General features: G+C 42.5%; 1 protein-coding gene across 3 annotated transcripts in view; it reads left to right on the top strand.

Annotated features, from left to right (window-relative positions):
• The window catches only part of GART (phosphoribosylglycinamide formyltransferase, phosphoribosylglycinamide synthetase, phosphoribosylaminoimidazole synthetase), a 29,277-nt gene that overhangs the window by 3,874 nt on the left and 3,412 nt on the right, over positions 1–21,991 (top strand). For all 3 annotated transcript variants that reach the window (XM_088667912.1, XM_035115104.3, XM_035115103.3), the window contains exons 2-18: positions 979–1,127; positions 3,371–3,466; positions 4,254–4,428; positions 4,591–4,702; positions 5,414–5,482; positions 7,107–7,232; positions 7,430–7,517; positions 7,837–7,922; positions 10,138–10,306; positions 11,707–11,938; positions 14,169–14,263; positions 15,020–15,129; positions 16,535–16,733; positions 18,264–18,515; positions 19,252–19,404; positions 20,580–20,783; positions 21,361–21,489. In XM_088667912.1, coding sequence (XP_088524038.1) covers positions 983–1,127; positions 3,371–3,466; positions 4,254–4,428; positions 4,591–4,702; positions 5,414–5,482; positions 7,107–7,232; positions 7,430–7,517; positions 7,837–7,922; positions 10,138–10,306; positions 11,707–11,938; positions 14,169–14,263; positions 15,020–15,129; positions 16,535–16,733; positions 18,264–18,515; positions 19,252–19,404; positions 20,580–20,783; positions 21,361–21,489 — 2,440 coding nt within the window. In that variant the 5' untranslated portion in view covers positions 979–982. The remainder of the gene's footprint in view (positions 1–978; positions 1,128–3,370; positions 3,467–4,253; positions 4,429–4,590; positions 4,703–5,413; positions 5,483–7,106; positions 7,233–7,429; positions 7,518–7,836; positions 7,923–10,137; positions 10,307–11,706; positions 11,939–14,168; positions 14,264–15,019; positions 15,130–16,534; positions 16,734–18,263; positions 18,516–19,251; positions 19,405–20,579; positions 20,784–21,360; positions 21,490–21,991) is intronic.

Genomic DNA, 21,991 nt, shown 5'->3' on the forward strand with positions numbered 1-21,991 from the left:
ATCTGCTGAATACCACTCATTTATTTTTCTAGTATAGTCATTATTCTAAAATTGGTATACAAATTTAATGTACAAATAGATTAGCATCTGCTACTACAGTATTACGCAAATCTGTAGCCTCTTTCGTCCTATTTTCTAGCCAACTGTAGTTGTGACAAGTTGGGAAGTCATTGACTTGGAAGTGGGATAAATGTCTAGTGCTACTATGCAAAGTGGATTGAGTTTAGAAAGGAGCATAACAGATCTTATATTCCCCCTTCTCCAAATGGATTGCGTCCCTGCATACCCAGAAAGAAGCGTTTGGCAGGGTTTGCTTTTTATCTGTGCCTGATGTTGGGAGGAACTGTACACATTGACTAGAATGGGGTTAATGACCAGCCGCTCTTGAGGATTATACTGCAGGGGGGTAGGGAAGGGTAAATTGCCATGTTTGCAAAAATTGCAAAAGAATTTCACTTGTCAAAGTGAAATTCTTAACTAGTTAGGAACCTATTCCCTCTGGAGCAGGCATCCCCAAACTTCGGCCCTCCAGAAGTTTTGGACTACAATTTCCATCTTCCCCGATCACTGGTCCTGTTAGCTAGGGATCATGGGAGTTGTAGGCCAAAACATCTGGAGGGCCGCAGTTTGGGGATGCCTGCTCTGGCGCTATACAAAGGTTTTCATAGCAAAGGCAGCCAATTAACCATGCATTTAAAAATGTATATCTATATTGCACATTTCAGCAGCAAAAAATAATCTCAGTCAACCAACCGTTTGTTATTTTTTGCATTTTCAAATATTGTAAAAGTTAGTGTGGTACATATAAAGAAAATCCTCTGTTATGGTCCAGAAAAAAATAGATTGTTGCACTATACATGTATACTTTATGTTGCAAACACCAGTGTGATGTGGAAAGCAAAATGGCAAGTTATGTTGCTACAGCTGTTGCTCAGTACAGTACTCAATATTTTGCATGTCCTGCTTCTTTCTGCACAGACTGATGGCTGAGCACGTGCTTGTGATTGGCAGCGGAGGTAGAGAACATGCTCTGGCTTGGAAACTGGCACAGTCTCCACATGTGAAACAGGTACTGGTCGCACCTGGAAATGCTGGTACAGCTAAGGATGGGAAAATCTCTAACTCAGGTAATTAAAGAAAATGTGAAGTAAGTTGAAATGCATTGCTTCGAGGCATTAATCTTTCAGTAGTTCCCACTGATAAATTGTGGCCATTTTCATCTTTCAGACTCTTACTTTGTGAGTTTATTAGAAGAAGCAAAAATTAAATTGGCTGGCATCAATTACTCTGTTCTGTGCCAGAAACTCTTGAGTCTCTGAGATGCCATTTCCCCCTTCGTTGAAAAGAAGGGTTGCTGCATCATAAAAACCAATATGCTCTATTTCAGTGTTTCCCAACCTTGTGCCTCCAGCTGTTTTTGGACTACAATTCCCATCATTCCTGACCACTGGTCTTGCTAGCTAGGGATGATGGGAGTTGTAGTCCCTAAACATCTGGAGGCACAAGGTTGGGAAACACTGCTCTATTTATCTATCCTTTTCATGAAGAGTGAAAGAGACGCCCTTGGCATTCACATGGCACTCATGTGGTCTGTTCAGATGTAGAGCGTGAAACAAAAATCTTTTTCTCTGTGTTCATTGAATTAATGTTGATTTCCTCTCCCAAAACCCTTGTCTTTCACAGGATAGTACCAATGTTATGGTCAAGATTACTGTATTTTCATTTATATGAGGGTTAGATTTTTCCAGTTGTTTTTTTCCAATGAAAATAGAAGATGCAGAAATGTAATCTGTTTGTGTGTGTCTGTCTGTCTGTCTCTGTCTGTCTGTGTCTGTCTCTTTCTATACATTAGAAAAACAGCTTCTTAAAATAATCTTTCAAAAAGAAAACTTGTCTCCTGATGAGGTAATACTTAAAAGCACATTATCAGTTTGCATGACAACCTGATCTGTCTTTTGAGGTGCATATTTTTTTGTTATGATCTGCCCTTTAACTCTGAAGCAGAAGAGATAGCAGATTAGTCGTAGGAAAAGGAAGTGGTAATATTTGGTCCCTGGAAGCATTTCTATACATTCAATTTTCCATAAAGCCCAGACCTCCTTTGACCCCAAACTATATTCTACCTTTCACCTTTGTGGAATAATTAAATCCTAGAAGACAAAAAGAAGCATTCTTAATCTCTTGGTATGATTCTTTTAGAAATGGGGAAGTCACTCAAGTTTTTTCAAACGTTCATTCAGCATTAACCAAAGTGAAAATTTATTCTATACCCACTCTTCATCCGAACATCACAGGACAGTTTTGTGAGAACACAAAATACATAATAAAACAATAGCGAACAGATCAGTAACCCACCCACCCCCAACACATTTAAAAGGCCATAGAATGTTTAATCCACCAATGGCCTGCTTATAGAGAAACATTTTCACCTAGTGCCTCAGGATAGGTTACAAAGACACTAGGCGAGCCTCCCTGGGGAGAACATTCCACAAACAGGGAGCCACCACAGAAAAGGCCTGTTCTCAAGCTATTACACAGCACCTATATCAGTGCCCACCCCCTCTGCTGTTTAAGAGTTGTCAAATCCATATCAGGAATCACATCACAGAAGAAAAGAAGGCAACAGGTTAAATACGCCTGGCCAATTAAAATATATTGCTTCATGTTTGTCAAGGGATGAGCAGCTTCTGCCTCTGCAACACCCCTTGAAACTGCCCAATGCTTGTCGTGTGGAATGAGGGGGTAGGAATTCTCCTGGCCAATTGGTTCACATGACCCAGTTCACTTCAGACTTTGGATTTATTTATTCTTGATAAAAGTCAGAGAGTAACATTGCCTTTCTTTACTGTGTGGGGGGGGCGGGGGGGTCCTACCTGGTTTTCTCTCCCTTGCTGGCAAATGTTGGTGTTTGTGTGTGCTTGTCTGATGCTGCTTATTAAAATTAAAATTACTCTCGACAATCTCCTTATCAAAAAGTAGGGCAACTTTGCCATCTTTATTCACAGGAAAGTCTCCCGAAGTATTGTCCCAGAATTAATGTAACACCAGGACTTAATATTAACTGCAGTCAGTGACCTAGAACTTACAATTCCCAGTTCAGACATGTGGCTTTCTGTGTACAATGTGACTTGAACAATTCATATTTGCAAATGGAAGATTGCATAATGGAGCTGTTAGGTTCGAACCCCTGCTCAGCTCTGAAGCTCACTGTGTGACCTTGGACCATATCACTGTCTCTCAGCCTAACCCACCTCAGTGGGATGCTTTGAAGGTTAAGTGCCTCTCTGAGACATGTGGAAGGGCAAGAAACAAATGTAAGCAGTAAATGAAAACCACAGCTAATTGCAACCATTTTTTTGTCCATTGATAGTTATCTCAGTCAGTGATCACACTGCTCTTGCCAAATACTGTAAAGACCAGAAGATTGGACTTGTGGTGGTTGGTCCAGAAGTCCCTCTTGCTGCCGGTATGTCTAAAAGGAATTATTCTGCAAACTCCTGCCTCCTGTTTAATCTACTAATTTGTGACTTTTATATGCCGAACTGAGTGTATAAAAACACATGAGTATGCTAACATGCATGCAATATACGGCATCTCTTCTACCAGAACATGGTAATGAAGGGAGCAGAAATTAAAGTGGAAATGTACTTTTTGGCCTTTCAAAGATCTGGAGTGACTCTGCTTTGGTCACAGTGGGATCCTTTACCTCAAACTGTTCTTTGCTCATTGCTTCGGTTTTTGAAATACCTACTCTAGATGATAGCCAAGGAATTGATTTGGTTACTATGGTCTCAAATTTCTCTAGCTGCTACTTCTGCCAACATTTATAGCTGGACACCATTTTTGAAATCTGATCCCAGTTGTTTTGTTTTAAATTAGGACTTATAAGTAAAACATGCACAGAATGTTGCCGTGTGAAGTGCTTTTGCATATTCCTTGACAATCCATTCCATTCGATTCCCCCTTCTGCAAAAGGCAAGCTACCTGTAATATTCCATAGTCACTGTGCATGCTCAGAGTTTGTTGTTTCTGAGCAGAGGGTGGTGGCTGCCCCCTTAGGGCTTTTTCTATATGGTGTGTGTGTGTGTGTGTGTGTGTGTGTGTGTGTGGTAGCCTTGAGGTTTCCCCGAGGCTGTGAAGACCTTCCTCTTGTGTGTGGATGGTGTACTCAGAATACAGTGTTAGCATCTATGATTGTGTTTCGATTAACTCCTTTCATAACCCATAATACTTTGGATTATTTCTGCTGCTAGGAATTGTGAATGACTTGACAGCTGCTGGCGTTAGATGTTTTGGTCCTACTGCAAAGGCAGCTCAACTAGAGTCCAGCAAGAGCTTTTCCAAAGCCTTTTTGGATCGTCATGACATTCCAACTGCAAGATGGAAAGCTTTCACTAATGCAAAAGAAGCGTGTGCCTTTATTACCAGGTACAGCATCTTTCAGCATGCGGAGAATTCTTTGTCTATTTTTGCTGCATCCTCTCTGCTTTTGAGAATGTGTATAGAGCTTGAAATCTGAATGAAATTCCTCTTACTTACTTACTTACTTGCTTGCTTTCCTCTCTCCCCTCCCGCTGCCACCCCGCCAAGTGCGGCTTTCCCTGCCCTAGTTGTAAAAGCAAGTGGTCTGGCGGCCGGAAAAGGTGTGATTGTGGCCTCTAATAAAGAAGATGCATGCAAAGCTGTCCATGAAATAATGCAAGTAAGTTGGGGATGTATTAATAAAAATAATTTCATCATTAAGATTACACCTAAAATGGTTTCCTAGGAGCCTAGTATTGGGCCAAACCAGGACTGAGGCTGCACTCCTCAGTGCACTTAGTGGAGAGTAAATTTCACTGAATGCACTGGACTTGCTTCTGAGACATGTTTAGAATTGCAGTGCCACTTGGACTGCAAGCCCATGTATGAGTAAGCCCCAAAAAATGCAGAGAGACTTACTACTGAGTAAGCATTAACTGTGCTATTAAGGATGTGTAGAAATATCATTTAAGGCAAGGGTAAGGAGCCTGTGAGCTCCAGTTGTTGCTGGATTACAACTCCCATCGTCCCTGACCATTGGCTGTGATTACAGAGGCTGATGGGAGTTGGAGTCCAACAGCAAGTTCTCTATCCATGGTTTAAGGGGGTGTCTATTCTATTGCTTTCATCTGAGCGAGTTCTTCCATGGAACTTGAAATGTATGATACCTTAAAACAGAAATTGTTTGAGAAGGAAAGAAAACAGTCTGCTATATTGCTGGGTTTCTGAAGAAGAAGAAGATTGAGAACACGTTTCAAAGCATTTGTTTTTTCTTCTCTGCTGGATCAGGCAGATTCCATTTGTTAGAATACTGTTACAAATGAAAGTCTACAGATAGGTTCAGATATGTATGTATACTTTTCATAAATATGGATGTATACTTTTCATGCAGGATAAAACCTTTGGAACAGCCGGAGAAACAGTTGTTGTTGAGGAGCTTCTTGACGGAGAAGAGGTTTCTGTAAGTATATCCTATAATGTCTGGCAGCCTTTCGGACACAACTTTCCCCCCCACTCACTGAAATTCCTTCCCATTCTTGGAGCAGCTCTGTTGGATCCCACCTGATGTCCATCACACAATGCATAAAGCAAGTCCAGTTGGTTAATCACTTTGATCACTTACTGTTTTCAGCAAATGTTCTTAACTTTGGCCAGGTAATGCCCATTCTGTATATTAGGTACAAGTCCTTACTACTTAAGGACTTAAAAGCTACTTGCTGAGATAGACTATGGTGGTACTGTTTTGAGCTCTACCTATGTGAGTTGCCAAAACAAAAAAATATCCTATTTGTGTAATCAAAATACTGCATTGCTGAGTGGAACTTGGCCTTGCAATGTTACAGTTGTTCCGTCAGTGCAAGCATTTCTGCTTTCCACACAGAACAATCTCCCCTCTCCTCCCACCATGTGCTGTACTGGGGTTCTCCTGACTTCTCAGAGCTGATTTAGTAGGGCATGTGGGAAGCATAGCTGCCAAGTTTTCGCTTTTCTCGCGAGGAAGCCTATTCAGCATAAGGGAAAATCCCTGTAAAAAAGGGATAACTTGGCAGCTATGGTGGGAAGAAGAAGAGGTCGGAAAAACCCAGTTACACTAGCGGGACTCATCGTATTAGCATCTACTACCGGTAGTGAAACTGTTCAGTTGAATCTGTCTCCGTGCTTTCAAATTGGCTTCCTTTTGAGTGATCCTAAATATTGATCCCTGGCTCTTGCTAGATATTATTGATCAGTCATAAGAGTAAGAACTCCATTTCAAATCAAATATGGAATTTTCAGGGGGGGAGGGGGAACCCTGTACAAAAAACAAACAAACTCAGCAACAACAGCAGCTTAATGGTACAAAACTCACCCACTCCTGAGGCCACCCATAAAGCATCAAATTTATATTTAATTGTTAGAAAGGAATTTAATACTTCTGTTTTTCCAGAAATGGTGGGTGGCATCCCGCTAGAGATCATATTAGAGCAGACCCATTGAAATCAAATTACTTCGGTTCACTGATTTCAAGAGGTCTGCTCCAAGTATGACTATTGTTGGATTTCACCAAGCACCTTCAGAAAAGTATTATGAATTATATTAACATTTACATAATTTGCCTGGCTCCTAATTTGTATAAGAGATTTTCAAATATTGCATTTGTTTATAGGAATGCAAATGAACAAAGTAGTGTGCCATTGTATATTGTTTAGAGAAATGCCAACTGGGTAAAAATAAAATACCTTGGACTAAATTAAAAAATTGTCCAGTAGCATCTTAGAGACCAACTAAGTTTGTTCTAGGTATAAGCTTTCGTGTGCATGCACACTTATTCAGATATCTGCACACGAAAGCTTATACCCGGAACAAACTTAGTTGGTCTCTAAGGTGCTACTGGACAATTTTTTACTTTTTTTATTTATTTGGACTGCGTCAGACCAACACGGCTACCTACCTATACCTTGGACTGTCTCCCATAATTAGGAGGGCACTACTCGTAATTAGCAACTTATTAATAATCATCTTTGTAAACCTGGACACTGAGTTAATTTCTATTATTACCTAGCATAGTTATAAACCATCCATGGTTTACCTTGTTTTTCTTACAGTGTTTATGCTTTACGGATGGTGTCACTGTTGCCCCAATGCCACCTGCCCAGGATCACAAACGCTTAATGGATGGAGATCAAGGCCCAAACACAGGCGGCATGGGTGCATATTCCCCAGCACCTCAGGTAAAACTCAGGTTTACACTGCTTCTTTGTCAGAGCTTGTTACTAAAGACCACTTGTCATCAGAGCTGAGTAATAGGAAAAACAGATTCTTGACACCAGGAGTAAAAAAAAAAAGCATGACACAATGGATTCTTGTTGCTAGAATTGGTTAAATTCTCTACATTCTTAAAAGCTCTACTTTTGTCACATTTTATTAGCTGTCCAAGGAACTTCTTCTGAAAATCAGAAATTCTATTCTCCAGAAAACAGTTGATGGTATGAGAAAAGAGGGTATTCCTTACATTGGTAAGTGGGAGTATCATTCTATGAGCGATATCCATCATTAGCCATATGCAAAGTAGACCCATTGAAGTCAATTGATTTCAATAGTTCTACTCTGAGCATCTGCTATATGAGTTAAAGCAGTGTTTTATTTTTTAAATGACAGCAGTCCAAAAATGCAACTAATTGTGGACAAATGCAGTGAATGCAAACAATTGCTGACAAAGCTCCACATACTTCTCTAGATGGTGGAAATAATAGTCATAATCTTAAAATAATATAACATTCTTTTAAGATTTACTGGTTGTGTTTGTCCTCAATATCTTGTGCCTTTTTCCTTTAGGTGTCCTGTATGCTGGATTAATGCTAACCAAAGATGGACCTAAAGTCTTAGAGTTCAACTGTAGATTTGGTGACCCGGAATGTCAGGTGAGCGACACTGTATATCTTGGGCTGCAGTACACCCAGTTGCCTTGGAGAAACCCCATTCAACTCAAGTGGGATTCAATTTTGAGCAGATATGTGTTAGATTGCGCTTTAACCTTTTTTCTTTCCCAAACCCCTGTTTGGATTGGTTCATGCTGGACTAATTCAGTTATCCCTCTGAATGCATGGACAGATCAAACTTTATTTAAAATTATATATTATTATTTTATTATTATATATTAAAACACTCCTGCAAAATAATGTTACTGTGCACTCTTACAATTTTGGAAGAGTGGAAGTAATTGAGATGCTTTGGGAGACCTTTTTGTATGATAGCACCTAGAAGCAGTAGTTTCTATCACAGAAAGCTCATTGTTCTTTTTTTCTTCAGTTCTAGCAACTAGAATTTTAATTGATTTACTTAATAAAATTCCTGCAGTTGTGCAATAGCAAAAGTCCTGCCATTTTTGTATTTTTTGCATCAAAGATGTATTTGAATGATGGGTCACTATTTGTGCACTTGAACTGAACCCCACCCTTCTTTGTGGGGTGGGCTAAGGCTCCACCAGTCTTGCTAAGTGCGCTGTCAGCAAATCTCATTCTCACAGCCATCAATCCTGCCATACACTTCCGTTGCCTCTGGGTTAGTGACTGGAGGGAGGCAACTGGTACTCCCAGGGAAGCAGATTTGACAGGTAGATGAGAGAAAGCTGACATATGGAGATAGTGTACTGCACTGCAATTTAAGCCAAAAATGTGCCAGTACAAGTAGCACATCATGTTGTGGTACCATGGCTCTAAACGTTTCTTCTGAATGATTAAATAGCAATTGCATCATTTTATGTGTTTTGAGTACAGTCGTATCTTGGAAGTCAAACAGAATCCATTCTGGAAGTCCATTCGACTTCCAAAACGTTCAAAAACCAAATTGCAGATTCTGATTGGCTGCAGGAAGCTCCTGCAGCCAATCAGAAGCCACAGAAGCCTCGTCAAACTTTTGGGTTCCTAAAGAACGTTTGCAAACCAGAACAATCACTTTTGGGTTTGCAGCATTCGGGAACCACAATGTCCGAGTTCCAGGGTGTTCAACAACCAAGGTACCTACCGCCCACTAGTGGGCGTTTCAGGATTCTAGGTGGGTGGTAGGGGGTTCTATGGCACAAGCTTCTTCCATTGAGCACTGGTGGGTAGCAAGGAAATTTTACCATCAAGAAAGATGCATTAGTGGGTGGTAGGTATAAAAAGGTTGACTACCCCTGGATGAGCATTGGTTTAAATGTAATGTGTGATCATATTGTGAGCATCAATCAAGCAGGTTTATTTGCAATATCATTTAATAATCACATATTTACTTACCCTTTGTTTCTAGTTTGAGGATCGTTGATGTCTTGTTTTCTTTTTGTTATGTCTTTAATAAATAAAGTATCTGAAGAAGTGTGCATGCACACGAAAGTTCATACCTACGGTATGACAAACTTAGTTGGTCTCTAAGGTGCTACTGGAAGGAATTTTATTTTTTTTAATAAATAAAATTACACACACACACATATATATACATACCGTATATACCCGGGGTAGGCAACCTAAGGCCTTCTAAATCCAGCCTGCGGACGGTCCGGGAACCAACGTGTTTTTACATGAGTAGAATGTGTGCTTTTATTTAAAATGCATCTCTGGGTTATTTGTGGGGCCTGCCTAGTGTTTTTACATGAGTAGAATGTGTGCTTTTATTTAAAATGCATCTCTGGGTTATTTGTGGGGCATAGGAATTTGTTCATATTTTTTTTTCAAAATAGCCCACCACATGGTCTGAGGGATGGTGGACCGGCTGAAAAAGGTTGCTGACCCCTGATATATACGATAGCCACGATTTTGAATCTTAACTAAACTACTGACATTTCTTCGTGGGAAAGTACCACAGTCTAATTATGTGATCTTCATTACTGTACTATACTGCACTGCAGGTATATTTAATATACTGTATTGTTAAAGTTCAGTATACTTGTGTGTCTACACCAACTCATTCCACATGCTTTAATAACATATGTTTCCTAATCAATGTGCTTAGGATCTCATACATTATATAATATACATTGAACTGCTTCATTAACTTTCTTGTCATTTGCATGGTATTTCACTGGGAATTCTCTAAGTTTTCTTACATTTTTTAAAAGTAACATCAGAAAGATGTGCCTAACTCTGGCCTATATTTGTGTAGGTAATTCTCCCACTACTTAAGAGTGACCTTTATGAGGTTATACAAGCAACGATGGATCAAAAATTATCTTGCCACATGCCTGTATGGTTAGAAGACTGGGCAGCTGTGACTGTAGTCATGGCTAGTGAAGGCTACCCAGGAAGCTATCCTAAGGGTTTGGAAATAACAGGTAGGAAACTGACACTCAGGTTCTAAACATGTAGAACATTATATCCTTCCACTTTCATGTGTTTGACAAGAGACTGTGTGAGTCTCTTGCAGGTTGGCCACCTCAAATAACAAACGCTTTGGTTTTAACCAATTGAGGGTCTCCTTTTGATTCCTAAAGCGATCGTTTCCACTTTGTCTCATAATTCAAAGAGCAACTTTAATTTCTGCAAGAAAAGACTGGTTACACTATAGCCAGGCACTGGTTGTATATTTAGGTAATAAATAACTCCTTTTACTTAAGTAAGTAGTGAGTTCCTTTGAATTCATTGGGGTTTATTCCTTAGTCAAAGTGCTTGGGACTGCAGCGTTACAGAGCAATCCTATACATGTCTCCTCTGAAGTAAGCCCCACCAAGGTCAAAGAGGTTTACCTCGGGGTGTTGGGCTGCAGCCTTCAAGACCTCGCACTCCCACTTTCAATCATCATATCTACAGGCTGCCAAAAGAAGAGAAGCTTCTCACTAACTCGGCCCCCCCTCAGAGCAGTCGCTTTAGGGCCATTTCTGTTTGATATCCCTTTGCAAAACATGTGGTCATCTTGGTAACTTACATGGATGTCTTGGTGGCCGTAGCATGGGGAATGACACCTTATCAAAAGGAGAGAAGGAACAGCAACAACTGTAAAATACAGGCAGTCTGGCCACCTAGAGATATGCTTTTGCCCACCCCTGCAGTAACCCATATGTCTCGAACAAGATAAGGTGGAAGGGAGTGAGAAGGTCTTTGGGTGTTTCCAGTGGCTTTTTATTTTCTTTTTAATTGTTTTAGCACTGGTTTATTCCCTGGCACTCAAGTCACAGTACGGTGTCAAATGTCGGGTTGTCATTTCATAGAACAGGGGTACCTATCTTATGATCCTCTAGATGTCATTGGACTCCAGCCCAACATAGCTAATAGTATCATCATCAACATCTCAATAGATATTCTGACCTTCCTCCTGAAGGAGCCCAGGGATATCAGCAATGAAAAAGACATACTGTATTTTAAAGTATTATAAACATTCTCTCAGCCAGTGATTTCAGGGTTGTCGGGAACAGTGTCTTTCAGCCATATTTTTAAATTCTTCCTGAAGGTCTCTAATGAGGGAGGCAGACACAAAAGGGGATGCTGTTAGGATGGATGCCACGTGTGAACCAGCAACTTTGCGACAACCACATATAAGCCACTCCTGCCGTAGAGGTTTCAGGCAGATCAGTTCTGGCCCACACATGTCTTTTTTCATCAACTTTTTTATTTATTAATGGGTTGAGTTCACTGCCATTTTTATTTGGTTGGGCATATTTATAATTGCTTGTGCACTCGATAGACGTATGGCAAAAGTTTTCAGGAAACTTAAAAAAAAATAATTCTCACCTTATAGGATTTCCTCGGGCCAAAGAGCTGGGTTTGCAAGTGTTCCACGCAGGCACAGCCATGAAAGATGGCAAAGTGGTGACCAGTGGCGGCAGAGTCCTCACTGTGACAGCTATCAAGAAGGACCTTGTCACCGCACTGGAAGAAGCCAACAAAGGAGTAGGAGTCATCCAGTTCAAAGGGGCCATTTATAGAAAGGATATTGGTTATCGGGCTATAGCTTTCCTTAAAGAAACCAGGTACCTATCTGAGGCCAAATCTGAAGGCGATAGTAAGAATAATTGTTAAACACAAGACATAATTCATGCAAATCACTACATAATCATTCCATGTTTCAGTAAAATTTTGTATCGGTAATACAATATCCTCATATAACTATTCTTAATGGATATCCTTGTGTATTACCTCAAAAACAACTAGGATTAATTAATGGGTAATGAATAAGTATTTCTTTTACTGAAGACTTAAAACACTGTTGAGCAAAACGTAAGATAGCTTACACCAGGCACCCCCAAACTTTGGCCCTCCAGATGTTTTGGACTTCAATTCCCATCCTCCCTGACCACTGGTCCTGTTAGCTAGGGATCATGGGAGTTGTAGGCCAAAACATCTGGAGGGCCGCAGTTTGGAGATGCCTGGCTTACACTTACTTTTTCCGCGGCTACTAATGCAATATTCATCACACAATATTAAACCAGTTTATCTGTCCTATTTTTGAGAAGATTAGGGCTCTCGAAGAGAGACCCTTTTTTGATTTCTTCTTGGAACTACATTGCCCAGAATTCTTTGTAAGGTTGTGTAGATTTGTTGTTAACAAGTCAAAAACTAGTGGGTGGGAAGAATGAAACAGCAACGTGCACCTACATGAAGTTGGCACTCCCAAAATGCTTAAGAGTAACCACACTGACATCTCTTCATATTACTACGAATTAATCCATTTTTGAGGGAAGAAAAAGTTGAGGATGCAAGAGGCTGGTACACTTTTAGAGCAGGGATGGTAATCTGAGCACCACCCCAATACTATTGGACTACAACTCCGATCACCCCCAGCCCTGTCCTAGTGTGTGAAAATCTTCTGACACAGCCACTTGGAGGCTACTCTTAAAAAGATCAAGCAAAGACATTTTTACCAGTATAACTGCATCAATTGCTATCTTGCACTAATGCAGCTACACTGGTAGAAATAATCTAACCTTTAACCTAAATGTTTTTGTCAGTGCCACACAATATAAACTACTGTACTGAAGAAGTACTACCTTTTTATAAAATAGCCTTCTACTATGAATGAAATACACTGTTAGTATAAAGCTGAAAGCATATGGCATCAGGTGTTAGTATACTGTAACACTAGTCTTTTGTATATGCAATAAAGTTTCTAAGAATGGTGCAGTATCTAGCTTTATTTGTACGGAATGTGTAGTATTTGATTAGAAGTGGTAAATGATATGAATCTGTGTAGTGTGCTCTATCCATTGAGTTTGATTCCCCACCCCACCCCCAAGCAGACAAGGCAATATTTGGCCAGATGTAAGAGGACTCTTTCTATGCACGTTCATGCACATTCTAAGCCTAAACAGCGATAGTGAAATTGAGTTTATAGCTAGCACAGGCATCCCCAAACTTCGGCCCTCCAGATGTTTTGGCCTACAACTCCCATGATCCCTAGCTAACAGGACCAGTGATCGGGGTAGATGGGAATTGTAGTCCAAAACATCTGGAGGGCCGAAGTTTGGGGATGCCTGAGCTAGCGCATCTGAGTTTATGCCTGGAGAGTAAATGGTATACTCAAAATACATTTGGGCTTAGCTGATGAAGATGATGTGTAGCTTTAAAAATATTACAAGTTATATGCAAGATATATTTTCCAGGACATGTTCCCTTTTTACTTCTGGTTAGCCTGGAAACCCCTGAAAAATATATTGTTGTTTGCAAAAGTCAGCACGATCCATTTGACAGAAACTGGACTTGGACCTGGGAGTCATGGGCTCACATGTCAACTAAGACTGCAATCCTAACTCCCACTTACCTGGCAGTAATTCCGTAGGGCTTACTTCAGAGTAGACCTATTCCTTCAATAGAATCATAGAGTTGGAAGAGACCACAAGGGCCATCCAGTCCAACCCCCTGCCAAGCAGGAAATGCCATCAAAGCATGCAGTTGCTGTGCAATAGCATGCAGTTGCTGTGATACACATCTGGGAATGTGAAAAGTGTGGAGCAGGGATGGGCAGGGAACTAGTCCCAGCTGAGGGACCACTCATTCCAAGAGCACAGGGATCGTAAGGACTGCCACAGAGCTACTGACCTTTGAAATCAGGCCTTTTGGAGCAAACACTCTCACTCATATTTCTTAAAGGCACAGGAAAAGTTCCCAGTGAATTCTTACACCTCTATACTGGCACTGGAAAATACTGTTATAGATGGATTGTATGTATGAATCAATTGACTATTGGCTATTCTGCCCTTTTAGGGGCCTGACTTACAAAGACAGTGGTGTAGATATTGCAGCTGGTAACATGTTGGTTCAGAACATTAAACCTTTAGCAGCGGCCACATCTAGGCCAGGTAAGATAAAATCTGTACATTCTAATCAAAATGTTTGTAGAATAAGTTCACGAAAAAATTGAGTTCCTTATACCATATGACTGCCTGAGCCATATACCCATACTCATTACTATTTTGTAAATATATATATGCAACTCTTGTATTTTACATTTTGCACTAAGAATTCCAGATGAGGCATGCAGTTTAGCCATTGTGCAGCAGAATACTGGAATTGTGCTGCAGTTAGGACCTGCAGAATATATTTAAGGGAAATCATTCCATTTAACATATCCGTACCATATTGGATAGAGACGCTTTAACTGACTGTAGCATCAGGCCCCCACCCACCCTCCAAAATTTGTAAAGCAAGTAAAGGTTAACAGTACAAGGTTAATTTAGCCCAACTGAGTTCAGTGAACTTTTCTCCCAGTTGAATACAGTGGGACTTGATTCTGAGTAAAAATGCATTGGATTACATTGTAGAGCAAGTTAAATGTAGGAGAAAGGAGAGCAGGAGGGAGAGTCTCATCCCTCACCTTTGCTGTTAATTCCAATTGATGGGCTGCAGAATAATCTAGGAACCAGGGAGATCCATGGTGGGAAGATATTTTGTCCCCTTTCCCTGCCGAATTCGCTCTGCGGTGCTGCTTCCATATCTGAAGGAGGGCAAAACCAATCAGGGTTGTGGTTTGACAAATAATTCTATAGCCGTCTCTAAAGACCTCCATCATGTTAACAAGACCTTGGTGAATAAGTCCTTTTCTTCCTGCTTGGTAGGCTGTAATGCTGACCTAGGAGGGTTTGCTGGCCTCTTTGACTTGAAAGCAGCTGGATATAAAGATCCAATTTTGGTATCTGGAACAGATGGTGTCGGAACAAAGCTCAAGGTAATGAGAAGGTTGTGTGGGCTGGGCAGGTTTAATGGGTTTTTGAAGGTTTTAGGCCGACAGTTACTTTTACTTAGTAACTGAGTGTTAGGTTCTTTATACAATTTTATACTATGCAAAGGGACAATAGTTTGGCAGCAGAGCATGCAGAAGGTCCCTGATTCAGTCCTTGGCATCTACAATCCCCTCTTTCCTCTTCCCCCAATGAATAACTTCATTTGCATCACATTCAGATATGTGTCTGAAACAGATGCCAGCCCTTCACAGGAGAGCAAATGGAAGGGCACAGTTTTTGAGGCCTAGCAACCAACAAATTTCCCAGTATACTTTTGAAAAAATGTCCAAGAGCACAATATAGTATCAATGTCCTTTTCCCAAGCCTGGCTGATATAAATAGGAGTTGCACAAAAGTATATTGGGGTCTCCTGTGAATGGGGTAGCTCTGCCCCTGAAGGACCAGGTGCGCAGCCTGGGAGTCATTCACAGCTGGAGGCACAGGTGAATTCTGTGTCCAGGGCAGCTGTTTACCAGCTCCGTCTGGTACGCAGGCTGAGACCCTACCTGCCCACAGACTGTCTTGCCAGAGTGGCGCATGCTCTAGTTATCTCTCGCTTGGACTACTGCAATGCGCTCTATGTGGGGCTGGCTACCTTTGAAGATGATCCAGAAACTGCAACTAATCCAGAATGTGGCAGCTAGACTGGTGACTGGGAGCGGCCGCCGAGACCACATAACACCGGTCTTGAAAGACTTACATTGGCTCCCAGTACGTTTCCAAGCACAATTCAAAGTGTTGGTGCTGACCTTTAAAGCCCTAAACGGCCTCAGTCCAGTATACCTGAAGGAGCATCTCCACCCCCATCGTTCTGCCCGGACACTGAGGTCCAGCGCCGAGGGCCTTCTGGCGGTTCCCTTGTTGCGAGAAGCCAAGTTGCAGGGAACCAGGCAGAGGGCCTTCTCAGTAGTGGCACCCGCTCTGTGGAACGCCCTCCCAGAAGATGTCAAAGAGAAAAACAACTACCAGACTTTTAGAAGACATCTGAAGGCAGCCCTGTTTAGGGAAGCTTTTAATGTTTAACAGATTATTGTATTTTAATATTTTGTTGGAAGCTGCCCAGAGTGGCTGGGGAAACCCAGCCAGATGGGCGGGGTATAAATAATACATGGTGATGGTGATGTCATCTATGTACCTTCCATGACAGTTAAAAATGAAATCTCAGTTATGTTCAGTACCAGTGGCTGGGAATCAGAAGGGTGAGAGTGCTATTGCATATAAGCATCTGGTTGGTCACCACGAGAACAAGGAGGTTGGACTAGACGGACCTGTGGCCTGATCCAGGAGGGCTGTTCTGATGTTCCCAAGTCTTGCCAAGCTCAGGTGTGATTTGTCTAATTCTCATTACAGATTGCCCAACTATGCAATAAGCACGACACCATTGGTCAAGACTTGGTTGCCATGTGTGTCAATGATATCCTAGCTCAGGGAGCTGAGCCCCTCTTTTTCCTGGACTATTTTGCCTGTGGGAAACTTGATGTCAGGACGGCTCAGGCAGTCATCGCTGGAATAGCTGAAGCTTGTAAACTGGCAGGATGTGCGCTCCTCGGTAGGAATGACTACTCATTCCTTGTATGCGATTAGAAAATTCTCAGGTTCCTGCATTTAGTTAAAAGCAAACCTTAATGTTGTGGAACGTTGATTCATATACTGTGTCCGGCTGCTATGGATCCAAAAATCAGTTTGCATTGGGCCATCACAGTGTGCCCTGTTTTATGAGTGGGGGGAATTTAAAAGGGGAATCTTCTGAAGAGTGTAGAAGGCAGGGGCAGGCCTTGGTAATATGGCGCCCTGTGCCAGGCCAAAATTCATGCCCCCCCCAGCCCTCATGCTGCCTTCCCAAAGCCAGCTAAACAAGGGGCCATGCTTTAGGAAGGAGGTGCAAGACTCTCTCAGGGTTTTAGATCCCTCCTATCTCCTTCCCAAAGCTGGGCAAGTGCTAATAGGCTTTGGGAAGGAGGTGGGAAGGTGCCCCCTTTCAGCTCAGCGCCCTGTGCAGGGAAACCAGTCACACTGCCCTAAATCTGCCTCTAAAGAAGGCTGGATTCAGTCCCAGTCCTTTCCCTCTAACATGCTAGTTTTCTGTGTGCAGGAAGCGTTTATATAATGGGTGAGGTTTCAAACATGATCTGTGTCCCCCCCCCCAGCCCCAATCAGCAGTCTTAAGTGGCACAACAGCAAGAGCTGTCTTGTGTGATTCTCCTGGTTGTGTAACTTGGTACAGACATTTTGGCACCGGAGTCAAATGACAAAATGGCAACCTCCGTCCCCACCAGGGAAGAAGGGGTGGGTGAAGATCTACATCAGGGACAACAGCAAAAATAACGATCTATATCTGCTACCCCTGTGGAGCCTGCTGCCCGAGACAGTCGTCTCTCCTTGCGTCATGACTTTGTAACTTTGTACTTAGGCAAACTGTCATACGACCTTTCCCTAGATTATTTACTTATCAGAACTGCTGTTTTGCTTGTTCTGGCTGTTCCATTTTGAAATCCTTTGTTCTTTACTTAATCGTGTAAGGCACACATACCTCACACACGTTGTTGACTGATTTCTCCGTTTTAAAATTGGAAGAATTTGAGAAACAATCATTTTTCATGGCATGATCCACAACATGGGAAGGGAACACGCTCAGTGGCAGAATATCGGCCTTGCACACAGAAGGTCCCACATTTAGTCCAATGGCATCTCTAGATGGGGCTGGGAAGGACTCCTGTTGAGAACCTTGCAATGTTGCTAGCAGTCAGTGTGGGCAGTATCGAGCAGGACAGATCTGTGGTAGGATTCTGTTTAAGGCAGTTTCCTGTTTTTCTGTGTGCTATTCCTTAAGAGTGCCAAAAGCGCCTATGATTTTGTTGTTCTTGTTTTTCATTTCTTCCGTTGGATGTACAACTTTGAAAATTCAATAAAATGTAATCAACAAGCAAAAAAACAACCCAAAAACCCCATCTAAGGCAGGCTGTGCTTGCTGTACTTCAGTGTATGGAAGACTCTGGGAAGCAGAAGTTCCTATGATGGTCACCAGTGGTTTTGGATTAACACTCACAGTCCCTTTCTCTGTCTTCTATTGCCACCTCAGGAGGAGAAACAGCTGAAATGCCTGGCATGTATCCACCGGGAGAGTATGACCTGGGGGGCTTTGCCGTTGGCGCTGTGGAACGAAACCAGATGCTTCCCAAGCTAGACAGAATTGTTGAGGGAGATGTGATTATTGGAATAGCTTCCTCTGGTGTTCACAGCAACGGGTTTAGCCTCGTGAGAAAGCTTGTTGAAAAGTCCTCTTTAGATTTTTCCTCTCCTCCAGTGGGCCGCTCTGGTAACCAGACATTAGGTAAGTTCAGTAATTGCAGCATTTTCCTCTTCTACGTCGCAGGGAACAACCTTTGGTCAATTTTCAGTTATTAGGACATTTTGGGTCTTTTTATCAAAGGGCGGGGGACTCAGATCCTGGGGCCCAATGTGGTTTTCCAGGCTTCTCTTCTCTCTTTGGCCCCTGGAACTCTCTCCAGGCCGCCCCCCTCACAGACTTAGCCCCTCCCTGAGTGTTTTTATTTCCATTCTTCTGTGTGACATTTGCACTTTGTTAGCTGCCTTCCGATGCTAATCTTATGCCCCTGCCTCCCAGTCCTGCCTCCAACATCCATGGATTAGGCATAGACATCTGCAGAGGGAATGCCTGTGTGCATAGGCATCCTATGTAAAACCGGTTTGGGCTTGCTTACAATCAAGCAGTGGGTGCATTTTATGAAATAAATAGAAATAATAAAATGTAAGCTAGAGTGCCAGTCATGCAGAGTTTATGCCTGTAGAGGTCTATATGTGTAGGCTTTCTCTCCGCCCACCCACCCACCCCTTATAGACACCCCCACGTTGAACGTGGATCCCAGGTGCAGGACTGCAGAAGCCATGCAATGCAATTCATATGGAGCCCCTTTCATGCAGTAAACACATGAGGGAGGGCCACAGCAATATATTTGTAAGGCCTCCTTGGTGCATTTCATCCTGCGTGTGCTTTTGTGCTTTATCATGCTTTTGCATAATAACCTGTTAATGGCTTACGTTCACAGGAGAACAGCTGCTTGCGCCCACTAAAATCTATAGCAAGATTCTCCTGCCGGTTCTTCGTTCAGGCTACGTGAAGGCCTATGCCCATATCACTGGAGGAGGGCTGCTGGAGAACATTCCACGTGTACTCCCAGCATCCTTTGGGGTAGTTCTAGGTAAGGACGTCTCAGTCATGGTGAACACCTAGGCAAAACTTGCAAGCTTGAAATCATATTTCTTAATTTTTATCGATGCCATTTTCCTTTCTTTAACTGTTCTCCTGCCCCCATTTATTGAAATCCACATTTTATCTCAACATTGACTGAAGATATTTTTAAGGATGGATTTTCACATTCACTAATAAAAAGTAGAATGAAATTTAGACATTCCTTTTCACCAGAGTTTTATATGGCTTTCTGTGGGCATTCATGTCACATTTACACCATACATTTAAACCACTATGTTGCCACTTCAAACAGTCATGGCTTCCCCCAAATAATTTTGGAAGCTGTAGTTTGTTAAGGGTGCTGGGAGTTGTTAGGACCCCTATTCCCCTCACAGCACTACAATTCCAGAGTTTCCTGTGAAAAACAATTAATTGTTAAACTACTATGGGAACTGTAGTTCTGTGAGGGGAATAGGGGTCTTCTAACTCTCAGCACTCTTAACAAGCTACAGCTCCCAGAATTCTTTGTGGGAGGCCAGGCCTATTTAAAGTGGTATTATTATGCCTTAAATGTATTGTGTGAATGTGGCCTTAGTTGATTTGAAAAGATTTTGAATCAATTGAAAAATATAATAATTTTTAAAAGAGGTGGGTAAAGGTAAAGGGACCCCTGACCATTAGGTCCAGTCGTGACCGACTCTGGGGTTGCGTGCTCATCTCGCATTATTGGCCGAGGGAGCCGGCGTATAGCTTCCAGGTCATGTGGCCAGCATGACAAAGCCGCTTCTGGCAAACCAGAGCAGCACATGGAAACACCATTTACCTTCCCACTGTAGCGGTTCCTATTTATCTACTTGCATTTTGACGTGCTTTCGAACTGCTAGGTTGTCAGGAGCTGGGACCAAGCAACGGGAGCTCACCCCGTCACAGGGATTCGAACCGCTGACCTTCTGATCGGCAAGCCCTAGGCTCAGTGGTTTAACCCACAGCGCCAAAGAGGTGGTTAGATTGGTTAAATATGTTTCCTTCAATTGCCAGTGATAACCATTGGATCATTTGCTATTACTGGGCTTATCACTTTTATGTTTATTAAGTTCAGTCAGAATTATCAGCTTCATTTCTCTGTAATGCTTGTTGGCTGGTTTAAAAAAAAGTGTGCTACAATACAACTCTGGTTATTTTCAGATGCTGTAAGCTGGAAGATACCCGACATCTTTTCTTGGCTTCAGAAAGAGGGAAATCTGTCAGAGGAAGAAATGGCTCGAACATTTAATTGTGGGATTGGTTCAGTCCTGGTTGTGCAGAAGGAGCTGGCTGGGCAGGTTCTGAAGGACATTCAGAGGCATGAAGAGGCCTGGGTGATTGGAAAAGTTGTACGCCGTCAAGCAGGTCACTATGCAGAGCCTTATCTATCTGGGGATGACTTGTGAGGGTGATTATTTTTAATGGGGTGATGGTGCTGCAGCAGTTCTGAATTAGGACTGCATCTGTTTTGAATGCAGACAGTACCAGCTTCATTCCCTGCCATCTGCAGGGGAATGTCCCCAGTCTGAAACTCTGGAGAGCTGCTGCCAGTCAGTGTAGACCAGGGGTCGGCAAGGTTCACTCCAGGGGTCGGCCTGGGGTGGTTCACTCCAACAAAGATCCTGTTGTGGGCTGGATTGCGCGCCCACCCACGATTTTCGGCATCTGCGCAGACACAGTTTCTGGCACCGCAAAAGCAAGTCCCCGTGCTGCGCTGGTTTCGCACAGCGTGCAGGGACTCACCAAGCGGGTGGCTCGGTTCGGGGGAGCCTCATGGGCCGGTTAAACGATCCCGTGGGCTTGTGGCCCATGGGCCTTAGGTTGTCGACCCCTTGTGTAGACCACACTGAGCTATGATCTGATCCAGTAGAAGGCAGCTCCCTTTGTTTCTAATTATTTAGTTCTATTTATTTACAGCTAATGTTTCTTTTTTTAATTGAAGGGTCTGCCCACGTTGAAGTCAATAACTTACTTCAAGCCTTACAGGCAAATAGGGTAGAGTCCTTCCACAGCCAACGAAGCAAAACCCAACCAAGCAAAACAAGGGTCGGCGTCCTCATCTCTGGAACAGGTAAGACTCCTGTATTCTCCATTGTGAGAAATGAATGCCATCTTTGAGGCCATTGGTTGGGGTATTCTGGAAAACTGCGTTGAAGTATTTTAGTCAGACCATACCATAAACAGCTTTGGCCCTGCACACCTGAAGGAGCGTCTCTACCCCATCACTCAGGCTGGACACTGAGATCCAGCTCTGAGGGCCTTCTGGCGGTGCGTGAGGTTACAGGGAACCAGGCAGAGGGCCTTCTCAGTAGTGGCACCTGCCCTGTATAATGCCCTCCCATCAGATGTAAAAGAGATAAACAACTATATGACTTTTAGAAGACATCTGAAGGAAGCTGTGTATAGGGAAGTTTGTAATATCTGATGCCTTATTGTGTTTTAATTTGTTGGAAGCTGCTCAGAGTGGCTGGGTTAAACTGGGTCAGGATTTTATGGTGTAGATGTGGCTTTCAAAAACTCTTCTAATTTGAAAGAAATCCAGTTGAATGCCAGAGGTTTAAATGGCAGGATTT

The sequence above is a fragment of the Zootoca vivipara genome, chromosome 4, assembly GCF_965207765.1.
Source record: "Zootoca vivipara chromosome 4, rZooViv2.hap1.1, whole genome shotgun sequence".
Lineage (NCBI taxonomy): Eukaryota > Metazoa > Chordata > Lepidosauria > Squamata > Lacertidae > Zootoca > Zootoca vivipara.